The sequence below is a fragment of the Sminthopsis crassicaudata genome, chromosome 4, assembly GCF_048593235.1.
Source record: "Sminthopsis crassicaudata isolate SCR6 chromosome 4, ASM4859323v1, whole genome shotgun sequence".
Classification (NCBI taxonomy): domain Eukaryota; kingdom Metazoa; phylum Chordata; class Mammalia; order Dasyuromorphia; family Dasyuridae; genus Sminthopsis; species Sminthopsis crassicaudata.
The window spans coordinates 369,394,882-369,407,183 of NC_133620.1; the positions used below are offsets into that span (position 1 = coordinate 369,394,882).

The following is a 12,302-nucleotide window of genomic DNA, read 5'->3' on the forward strand; positions in this document are numbered from 1 at the left end:
ATTTGTGATCTAATGGGGGAGATGAGCAAAAAAATGTGTGAGCAAACTATAAGTAGGAAATAATTAAAAGAAGAAAGGTGGTAGAATTAAGGGGGGATTGGGAAAAGCTTCCTGTAGAAGATGAAATTTTAATTGGGACTTACAATTTAGGAGGCAGAGATGAGAGAGAACTTTCCTGGTATAGGATATAGTAGGGTAAAATGACTGGAGTTCAAAAAAGCAGACCTTATTTGTTTAACAGCCAGGATCCTAGTGTTTCTGGATTCAAGAATATGTAGGTGAGAATTAAGGTGGAAAAGTGGAAAAGTAAGAGAGGAGATTATGTTCTGAAGAGCTTTGAATGCCAAACAGAGCATTTTGTATTTGTTTCTGGAGTTAATATTAATAGCTAGTCAGTGTAATTTATTAAGTAGAATTTATTGAGTATTGTGAGGGCGATATTGTTGGTATTCAAGGAGGATCCCCAAATCTTCCTTGTTGTTGGGATTCCAGACAGATGTCACAATGTGTCTCAAAAGAATTTGTAAACTTGGGCTCATCTCCAAGTCAAGGGGCAAGATTTATTATGATTGTAATGCCAATTAGAGGGGGCTAAATTACAAAATAGTAAAGAAACAGGTGCAAGAAAGTAAATGTATAGAGAAAAGTGAGGACTAGGTGCTATCATTTGGATATAAGAGAGATAACTTAGAGTGAAAAGTTAGGAATGACTCCTAGATCTGTAATCTGAGTGCATGGGACAGTAGTTGTGCCCTTCACAGAAATAGTTAGGAGAAGGGAAAAGGGGTTAGTGTAGGTATAGAGGAAAGTTATAGTTCCAATAACTCTGTCCTTAAATCCTGAAGAATAAGCATCATAAAGTATCTTTTAGATAATGTTTGTCCAACTTTTGACATACTTATTTTCCCTGAGCAGTTTGTCATTTAGGAAAAAGAAATAATGTCTACCTTATCAATATGTTAAATTGACAATTATCAAGGTAGTCTAGCTGAAATTCACCATCTCATGTACTTAAAATAAAAACTTCAGCTGCCTAATCAGTCACTTAATTTTGGACTTGTCCTTTATTCTTTAAGCTTCAGTTTCCTTATGTGTAAAATGAAATTAAGTATACAAGCATTTATTACCTACATACTTCCCTGCCAGACACTGTGCTGAGCCTTAGGAATACAAAAACAAATGTTGCAGCTAGGTAGGTACAAGACACACACACACACACACACACACACACACACACACACACACGAAAGTCCTTAGCATTAAGGAATATCAGAAGTGGTTTCATGCGAAAGTTGGATTTTAACTGACACTTGAATGAAGTCTAGATGGCAAAGGGAAAGAATTTCAGGCCTGAAGGAGAGCCAGCAAGGTGAATGAAGACATTTGGTCCCATTATCTTCTAGTTCTCAATTCCTTGATATTTGATTTTTATCTAATAATAATTATATCGAAAAGATTGAAAGTTCCTTGACAGACTATATTTTTCTATTTGTTTCCCCAGTGTTTTAGCATAGTGCCTGGCATATATTAGTTTTTCAATGTGTGTATTGCAAATACATAATAATTTTTAAACATTTTCACTATATTTAAGCAATTCATTAGGTGGTTTTTTTTTTTTTTCCCCCCGTGAAGCTGGGGTTAAGTAACTTGTCCAGGATCACACAGCTAGGAAGTGTTAAGGGTCTGAGACCAGATTTGAACTCCGGTTCTCCTGAATTCAGGGCTAGTGCTCTATCCACTGCGCCATCTAGCTGCCCCAATTCATCAAGTTTAATAAGACTTGCATTGTCAGTAAAAACCTGTCAATTTGAACTCTAGCACAATCTTGTTTATTGTAGTTGTTTAATAATGCATATATGATTGATTGAATATGCACAGTTAAGTTTAATTCTGGAAATATTATAAAGAATCTATTCTGCATGGAGACACAATTCATGGAAGACACTGTCTCAACCCTCATGGAACTTTGGTAAGAGAATATGGAATAAAGATAAATAATCACAGTATTAAAAAGTTTATGAAAAATTATGAAAGGTGAAAAACAAAAAGCTACGTGAAACCACTTTTGGCTAGGATTTAGAATACTTTCTTGGAATTTGTGTAAGATAAGGCTGGACTGGTAGGGTCACTCTATATAATAGTGAACCTTTCCTATCAGACAAAGTTATAACTTAGGCAATAATCACTAAATATTTTTAAATAAGTAGAAAACTATTATGATCATATCTATAGGTAGGGGAATATACTGTAGTGGTATGAATGATAAATTAGTATAAAGAGAGAGTAGAGGTGGGAAGACACATTAGGGGATTGGTTCTCTAATCCAGACAATTAGTAATGAGAATTCTCAATTCACCGATTGTCCTGGAATAGAGAAGAAGATACAGATTCAAGATACTGTGGTTGTAGAATGAATGGTATTTATTAATTTATTAGAGATGATAAAAAGTCCAAATTTGTTTCCTAATCCCCTTTTTCATAGTATTCATATACATTGTGCCATATCTTAAACACATACTTTCTAGTTTCTTTATCCTTATGCTTTAGTTCATATTACTCACTTTGCTGGAAATCTCAGTCCCTTCTTCCCTGTTTTCACACCTATTAAAAATTTTCAAGGTTTTTCTCAAAAGCTACTTCTTCCCAGAAGCCTTCTTTGATTCCACATGTTGCTGATCTTTCTTTGGGTCGTACATAATGCTTTGATTATATATTTTTATAGTTATAATAACTAATATTTAAATAGTCTTTTAAGATTTGCAAAATACTTTACTTTTGTTGCCTCATTTGATCTTCAAAATCCCCATGAGTTAGGTGTTATTATTGTTTCCATTTGACAGCTGTAGAAACTGAAGTTAGTAGTGGCTAAAGTGACTTGCCCTAGGATCACATAGCTAGTATTTGAAGCAGAATTTAAATTCAAGTCTTTCTGACTATATGTTCAGTACTCTATCCTCTGCAATTTTTAATGTGCTGTAATGTTCCTTAATTTGGAAGAATAAAATGTATATGTTCTATAATCTATAATTTTTTCTCTTGGTCAATTTATTCTTATTCTTATTTCAGGGTGAAAAAGTCAACTATGAGAAGTTTAGAAACTGGCTGCTACAAAATAAAGATGCTTTCACTTTTTCCCGATGGCTGCTGTCTGGAGGTGTTTATGTTACTCTCACTGATGATAGTGATACCCCTACTTTCTATCAAACTCTGGCTGGAGTCACACATTGTAAGCAAATGTTATTTGTTCTTTTTTTTTTTTTTTTTTTTCCTGATCATTTCCTGCATTGTTAACTGTAAAATTTTACAATTTTTAGAAACTTACCATTGGGTCTTAGTGATATTGATTTGTCTGGTTGCAATTTGATTTGTGTCTTTGGTAAGATTCTTGGCAGTCAAACATTGTTCTGAGGGAGTGATAGGTTTCTTGTCTGACTCAACTTCAGGTCTATAAAGTAGTGACATTTTTGTTTATGTTTGGGTTCCTTTTTTTGAAATAGAAATACAGTCACTTTGGTTTATCTCCTTTCTCTATTCATTACTACCACTTTCTTGGGGATGGACAGACACATCTATTGGTTTTCCTATGATAGATGGGTTGGAAACACTTGCTTTCATTTTTTGATGTATATTGGATTCATGTTTTCCTATGTTTAATCAGAGTATGAGTGTGCACTGTTTGAATAAGTGGTGTTTGTGACCTAATGTAAGTGTAGGATCTGCAAGTTTCTTCTAAGTTCTTAACAAACTTTTCCATATTAATGTCTCTAAACTCATTAAAAATGACATGAAATCTCAGGGGAAGTCTAGCTGACTTTACAGTTACATTAAGGATTGGAGTGCAAGTATTTCCTTTTGGAATTTAATCTCTGGATTTGGGAAATACATTAATTTTTGGAGGTTTGCTTTTTAAAATGAAATTAATTGAGTATTTTCTTTTTCTTAAGCTAAATTTTACCCTAAATTCTAACAAACAAAAAGAAATAGATATAAAAAATATTGTTCCCAGTAAAGTAATTTTTTGGGTGACATTTTCAAAATTATCAATGAAATCTGTATCTTAATTATATCAAAGTTTGATTTCTCCTGAAGTTAAGAATGTGGTAGTTTTTAAGAATGTAAGCATAATTTCAGGCTAGGATTTGGAACTCAGAAAAATAATAATTTAGTCTAAATACCAATCAGTCAGCAAGCATTTATTAAGCCATTACTATGTTTTCAGGACTGAGGACACAAATGTTTGAGATTTAAAAACAAAAGTGACACTTATTTTAAGAAATGGAGTTGTATTCCAAGTATGAACAAAAACATGGAAACAGGAGGATGTGAAATAATAAGGTCCAAGATTAAGTTGAGTTGATGAGGTCAGAATCAGATTGAAAAGATTGAGAAAATGGTGAAAGGTTAGAAAGTAGAGACAAGAAAAGTTGATTTCCTCCTTTCTTTTCCTTTTTCTTTTTTTTCTTTTTTTTTTTTTTTTTTTTTTTTTGCTTTTTCTTTTCCTTTTTCTTTTTCTCTTTCTTTCATTTCTTTTCTTTTCTAAAAAAAGATGAAGAGATATACATTGGTGTTAGGATTACTAAGTGAGAACTCGGGTTGTCTGGATAGTGACAAGGTGAGAATTCAGGTTGTACAATTACAAGGTGAGAACTCAGGTTGACTTGATGGAAGGAGCAAGCTCATTGGCTGAGGTGGTTCTTCCCAGAAGCCCTTGCATTATCCCACGCCCATTCTCTGGGAGAATAAAAGAGAGGACTCCCAGAGATAAAAGAAGACTCTGCATTGCATCAGGCTTGACGGGGCTCCCTGCAGGAAGGGAAGTCACTTCTCTGGACAAGAGTTAACAGCAACTGCCTGGAGACAACGGTTCGTTACAGGAAGAAGAATCTGTCGGAGAGATTTGAGTAGAAATAAAGGAGAAGAGATCCCTTCCTGCAGAGAGCCGACTTCCCTTCCTGCTAAGTTTTTTAATGGCATATTTTAGATTACTGGTCTGTAAATTCTGAGGATCATGACCTAAATCCAAGGTTCATGTGATCAGCCTTCTGGAGGATAAAAAGGAAGGTCACATTACTACTGCCATTTGAATTCCAAGGTTTGGAGCTTGTCCAAATCCAGCCACAGCTATCTTTATCTCCTGACTTGTCCCCAAGTTCTTCTTTCCCTCCTTCCTGCAAGTTTGCAAAACTCCCATTCTTGCCCTGTATTTTAGTCCCTCAGCATAGGGACTTGACTGCTACTGGTTTGTTTATTCACAAGAGTAGCTGTGCATCTTCCATTGGGAAAAGCTGTCCTTCCCTGCCATCTCCGGTTCCAGTTCTCTCCTTTGTGTCTCCCTATTCACCTTGTGGCTGAGGAAGGCATAAACAGGTCTTATATGGCTTCTGCTTCTGGAACTCTGTGCCTGAGGAGTTAGAACTCCAGCTCTCTTCTTTGAATTTTGGGTGGGACAGAGTGAATGGTGGAAAATAAACAGTGTATGGACTGGTTAAGATCCACATGGTAGATATTATTGTTATGTTTTCTTACTTCTGACCTGCCTCTCTTTCAAACTACTATTTTTGTCATCAGGATTGAAAACTTTGGTGTCATCTTCAGCTCTTCCCTTTTCCCCCCTCCATATATGTATAGTCTGTAACACTACATCATGTCTCTCACACCTCTCCCCCATCTTTCTATACATGTAACCACTAGTCTAGTGAAAAGTCTTGTCATCTCTGGTCTCTAATATATAGTAGTCCCCCCTAGGGAATCTATCCCAGGTAGCTTGTTGACATTCCTGAAAGAGCACTGGAGTCAGGAAATCCTGAATTCAAATCCTATCTCAGATAGTTTTACTAATTAAATGAACCTGGACAAGCCACTTAACCTATCTTTGTCTTGGTTTCTTCACCTGCAAAATAGAGACAATAATAGCAGTTGTTCACCTGGTATTGACATAGTGACATATTTGCAAAGTACTTTGCAAACCTTATTAAAGTGCTGTATAAATATTAGCTCTTACTCTTCTTCTTGTTCTTTCTCCTCTATTTATCCTCCACATAGCTCTTAAAATAATTTTTTTGAAGTGTAACTCTGATCATGTCATTGCCCTTATTAAGTATACTCCACTGGTTCCCGATTGACTTTAGTATCAAATATTATTTTATCTTTAATCTCTTCCTTTTTGAAGGTCTTATTTGGTATAAATTTTATAATGTACATAAATTTAATGTAGTAATATGTAAATGTACTATACATTGGGAATTCTTCAGAGAAACACAAAAATTCAATTCTCCAAGAGTGGAGAGCTTATTTTGATGTTGTTCCAGACCTCATCCCTTAAATTGTTAGTAAAATATATATTGTTCCTGCCCAGGGAAGCTGCTTGTTTATTAGGCTTGTTGTTTAATTATTTACTTAACTATTTATTTGTTTGTTTTGATCATAGCTTTTTATTTTTGAAATATTTGCAAGGATAGTTTTCAACATTCACCCTTGCAAAACCTTGTGTTCCAAATTTTTCTCCTTTCCCTTTCCACCGTCTCCTAGACATTATATGTTAAGTATGTGCAGTTCTTCTATACATGGTTCAACATATATCATACTGCACAAGAAAAATCAGATCAAAAAAGAAAAAAATGAAGAAGGAAGCAAATAAAAATTGAAAATACAGTGTTGTGATCCACATTGAGTCCCCATGGTCCTCTTGTTCTCCATCATAAGTCTGTTGGAATTGGCTTGAATTGAAAAGATAGGCCACATTATTTAAAAAAAAACAAAACACCCCCCAAAACTTTCTGTTTACATTACTTCTTATAGAAATATCAAGATAAAGCTAGCGTTTTAAAGACTGGTGATCAGGTTATTAGCACACCTATGCAGCTTGATTCTCAAGCTCACTTTGAAGATATGATCATTCAGCAATAGACATTCTCCACAAATAAAGAAGGATATACATTTGATGTGATTAAATATAAAGAACAGTATTAGCTAGTTTAGAAATAGAAAATATCTATTGTTAAAGCATCAGTGACTCCATTTAAAGTTGTTTAATGAGCCAAGGCATCTAAGAAACAAAAAAGAATAAGAATTTTTCATTTGTAAATAACATTTATGTTAGAGGGCTGCTAGTTTTAATCACGCCTCTATGTAGAATTATGGAATAAATTTTAAAGTCATAGTTAGTCATAGATGGCTAAGCACACTGTCATTTTAAATAAAATTCTGTTTCTTTTCACATAAATCACATAGAATAGTAGTGTAGCCATTTTAGAACAAAGTTAGAATAATTTGCTGATTTGATTTGCTGTTGTTTTGGCGTTTTTCATGGCATTGTCTATGTTTCATTCTTGTGAATTCAGAACTTTAAGGACTGCATTTAGTTTACCTTTCATTTTAATCAAATATTTATGCGTTATTACACTAAAGTTAAACTTGAACCAAAGGTTTGAGGTACAAAGACTTGAGCTAATAAGCTTAACCAAGCTTTCATTATAAGAAAAGCTTTTTATAAATCCTAACTTTTCAGTTTAATTATATATAGCTAGATAGTTTAATCTATTATGGATTTTTAAAAACAATGTTCTTCTTTATAATTAATTTATATTCATTATAAATGTGGGGGCAGCTAGGTGGCGCAGTGGTTAGAGCACCAGCCCTGAATTCAGGAGGACCCGAGTTCAAATCTGGTCTCAGACACTTAACACTTCCTAGCTGTGTGACCCTGGGCAAGTCACTTAACCCCAGCCTCAGGGAAAAAAAAATAAATAAAATGGGACATTATAAATGTGAATATTAAAATTATTTCCTTTTGGTTCAATATGCAGAAAACCTAAGATAATTTTTAAGAAGTAGTGAATATGTGTATTGTTTGATCTTGGGCAAGTTATTTAATTTTTGTTTACCACAGTTTCCTCAACTCTCCAATGGGAATAATAATAGTGCCTCCCAGAGTTGTGAAGATCAAATGAGATATTTGTGAAGTACTTAGCACAATGCCTGCCACATAATAGGCACTGTATAAATCCAAGGATTTTACAAAATATTTTATTTACACATATTCACATGTAGTCATATTTATATACAAGTATTTGAAAGAAGTTAATTGAAAATATTTTGTCATAAGAATACTCAGTATGAAACAAGGTACTGTGCTCTATTTTACCATATATATTTTTTTTTTATTAAATCTTAGAAAACCTATAAAACTGCCTTTTTCTTAGCTTCCCTGCTCACAATCTCAGTATTATCCTGAACTTCTCTATTCCATATATCCATTCATTTTCCAAATTTTGCCATTTCTACCTTTACCACATCTTTTGAATGTAATATCTTCTCTTCACGCACACACCTTATTTCAGGCCTTCATCATTATATGCCTAGTTTATTGCAAGAAACTCCTAATTGATCCTCTTCCCATTCCAAGTCATCCTGCATACTGTTATCAAAGTAATATTCTTTAAATACTTCATTTCATTCATATCAAATCTGACCATGTGATACACTCACCCCTACTAATTCAATTTTGGAAGCTTCCTATTGCCTCCAGGAAAATATATAATCCCCTCTGTTTTGTGTGTTAAGCTTTTTGTGATATCAATCCTATTTATATTTCCAGTCTTTTTACACACATACTTAAGTCAGTAATACTATCCAACTTGTTCTTCATATATGATGTTCCATTTTTTTCCTCTGTGCTTTTGTACTAACCACACTCCATTGTATTCATGGTGTCTCTTTTTAAGCATTGTCTTTTGCATGCAGCTTTTCCTGATTTCCCAAGTGTTAATACCCTCCCTACCCAAACTATTTTACATATATTTCTATTTTTCTATTTATTAACTTTATAATTATGCTGTATATAGATATGTATATATTTTATAAATACATACCATTTAGCCAAACCTATCTGTGTGTGTGTGTGTGTGTGTGTGTGTGTGTGTGTGTGTGTGTTTGTAAAGTTTTTCTTAAAAGATGAGTCTGAGACTTGCTGTTAATTCCTGGCTAAAAACAGAATAAAAGGTCTGTGTATATATATGGACATAGATCTCAATATACCTTTTTCACTTTTCTCATGTATAATTGTAATTGTCATAAAAATGGTTTAGGTAATTGGTCAAACTTTACAACATAATGGAAATCTATAGTCAGGAGCATATATTGTAGTAGTAAAAAAAAACATTTTTTTTTTTTTTTTGGGGGGGTATCTGTATCTTACTTTAACATGGTTGTTACTAACAATAAACTTTTAAAGTTTACAAAATAGCCCCTTTGTTTGTTAGTTGTCATTGCTTGTCTTAGTTCAGTTCTATAGAATGGCTGCTTCTCTATATATTTGATACTTGCGGTTACAATGCTTTTGATTTAGCTAAATGGTATGTATTTATAAAAATATATACATATCTATATAACACTTGGGAAATCAGGAAAAGCATGTGCCTTGAAGATGGCGGCAACACATTCAGAGGGGTGCTAAGTGTCAGAATCAGTTAGCCAATGGTATTTAGGGTGAATGAATAGTTGGATGTCCATAGCTTGGGGTCTGGAGGAAATACATCTATCAATAGGAATGTTAGTTCTCAGGAGGTTATGAAGAATCTTCAAGGAAGGTAGTGTAGAAGCATCGAGTGAGTTTGCCAGAATGATTTTGGAATGGCTATCCCACAGTTATTATGTGAGTAAGAGATCCTTTCTGGTAAGAAAACAGGGGATAGGTTAAAGTTATTCTTCTGGGGATTGGGGGTTTGCTAGTACAAATGGGGTGGCATCCAGGGTGGAGATGGTGACATTTGGGAATGAGGTTTTTGCAAATAATACATATGAGGGTGTTGAGGGCAAACCCAACAATTCTGAATACTCCACTGCCCATGGAATTCAAAGCCTGACTAAAGACTAAGGGTTATCTCCCCACTGATGGGGCCCCACAGACTGACATGGAGAGAGCTGGAGAGAAAATGCTAGGAGCAAAGCTCTCATCCTCAGAGTTGTTTAAGGTACACCTGGAAAAAGTAGAAAGTAATAAGAAAGAAAGAAAGCTAGAGTGAGGGAGAGGACACAGACAGTTTCACCTTTCTCTATCCAGTGTGTTTCTAGGAGTCCTGCGGAAGAGTAGTTTCAGGAACCCTAAAGGTTCATGGGAATATTCAGAAATGTCTGAGGGAGAAGTAACAGGAGTAGTTATTTTAGTTCTAAGAAAATGAGTCCAGCTGGGGAAACCTTCAAGTTTGACTGAATTTGGAGTATTCAGAATGACCTTATATGGTCCTTCCTAATGGGAGATTCTTCACCCAATTCTATCCAGGCATAGTTTAGTGAGGATTCTGTTGAGGATGTGATTCATTTTCTCCACCTACCCAGATTATTAAGGCCTAAGGCTACCAGGCAGGATGGAAAGAAGTAATCTTAAATGCCTCAACCCCCTTTTGAGTTATTTGAGAATGAAGGCTGGGTCATTGTAGCTCTTCAAAGGGTTGGGCAGGCCAAAAAGAAGTTCCCCCTGGCTTGTCTCTGGAATTAGAAACTGGCCTGAGGATGTTTAAAACCACCCAGAGGGAAAAGGGTGTGTCCAAGCAAAGGTCTTGGGGAGTTGGGAAATTAAAGGTGCCATGGTCAGGGGCAAACTGGCAGTAGCACGAGCAGCGCGCATATTTAATAGGAGAAATTTTTGCTGTCAAAAGTTTACTTTAATTTTTTTTCATATAGTCCATAAGCATGCAAAATATGAAAAACATATTTGGAGTCTGTATAAATGTTCACTCTCATTTCCTTCCCCGGTTCCAAAGCTTTAGTAATGTCAATGAGTTCAGCTTCCTGGGCAGAAGTGGGGTGTGGGGGGAGGGAGTGGCTTAGCCTCCAGGATGCTATTGAGGGTCACCACAGAATAATCTGCCTTTCTTAACTTATTTTCAAGAAAGCTGGACCCATTTGTAAACCATTCACTATCTGGGTTGTGAAGAGGAATGTCCCTTAAGTCACATTTGCTGGAGTAGATAGAATCTAAAGCTTCCTCACAATTATGAATGATGTCTCCTGACTGAATGTTGTCAAGGAGCAGAGGAGCACGGTTAAGAGTGTGGCACACCTAGAGACTCAACTTGGAGTGTCTAGTAGGAAAACCTGATAAATGGTAAGCCTTTCACTGGCAAACCACTGATGCCTTTTGGCTTCCAAAATGCTCTGAACCTGATAGGGGATTAGAACTTCCAATGGTTGGCCTAGGGTGAACTTAGAGGCATCCTCAATTAGAAGGGCTGTGGCAACCACTGCTCTAAGATAGGAAGATCACCCCAAAGACACTAAGTTTCTTTGAGAAGTAAGCAAGGGGCTTGGGATAGGGAACCAAGGACCCCTAGGACCTTGCTCTGCCTTCCATCAATATACAGTATAAAAGGCTTTAGGGCTAAGGCTGGAGCAAGTAAATCCTTCAGGGTCTTAACAGAGTAATAGGCAAAGTGGGTCTTTAGATAAAGAAATTTCATTGCCCTGGGTAGGGGAGAAGAGCTGAAAGTTAAGGCTACAGATCAAGATTTCATCTACATACTGGCAGGGCCTTTCCATATATGTGGGAGTTCTCACAGAAACCCTGAGCCACCTCCATGGTAAATAAGTTTTTCTTTTTTTTTTCTTTTTTTTAAGAGAAAAAACAAGACAATTCTTAATTGGTGGGAGTTATGTTTCCCTGGATTTGCCCATTCAAGAGAATCTTTAAGATCCAAGATAGAAAGCTATTGTGTCCCCTGGGATACTTGTATTGGGTTCATGGATTCTACTGACCTTTTGCTCTGATTATAGAAATTTGCTATAAGAGGAAAAAGCAGGGACATAATTATAATAGTGCCAAAACAGTTCCTACAGGCTTCAACATCCTTAGATCTGTATGATAGCTTATCATGGCAGTAATAATTCCACCTTACAGCCAGACTCAGAAAAAATCAGATGGAAACAAACAGAACTGGTAAACTGAGTCAGAAGGATCAAACCTTAAGCAGAGGCTAAGGTTGTCCTCGCAGTTCTTGCCCAGATCCCAGGAAGGCACCACTCTAAGTGATTTAGAGTATTTCTTTGGGGGGTTACAGACAATTAAATTCAAAACTCAAAAGAATATTAGTTAAAGTCCCAAGAGACTTTTTTTTTTTTTTAAATCTCTAATAGCAAATTTTATTCATTGCAGCTTAGGACTGCATACAGTATTTTTAAAAGTTTCTCATGACTTACACATGAGCTTTGTTTTATATGTTTAAACTTATTCTAATGCAAAGCATCAATCATACAAGCTTATAGAGTCTTAGTAATTACATTCCTTGTTTAGAAACTATAAATCCTAA

At 35.4% G+C, this 12,302-nt stretch overlaps 1 protein-coding gene across 1 annotated transcript in view; it reads left to right on the forward strand.

The window, feature by feature from the left end:
- The window catches only part of USP32 (ubiquitin specific peptidase 32), a 218,945-nt gene that overhangs the window by 80,275 nt on the left and 126,368 nt on the right, over positions 1 to 12,302 (forward strand). The window contains 1 exon segment of the mRNA XM_074262000.1: positions 3,067 to 3,226. Within this exon segment, the coding sequence (XP_074118101.1) occupies positions 3,067 to 3,226 (160 nt within the window).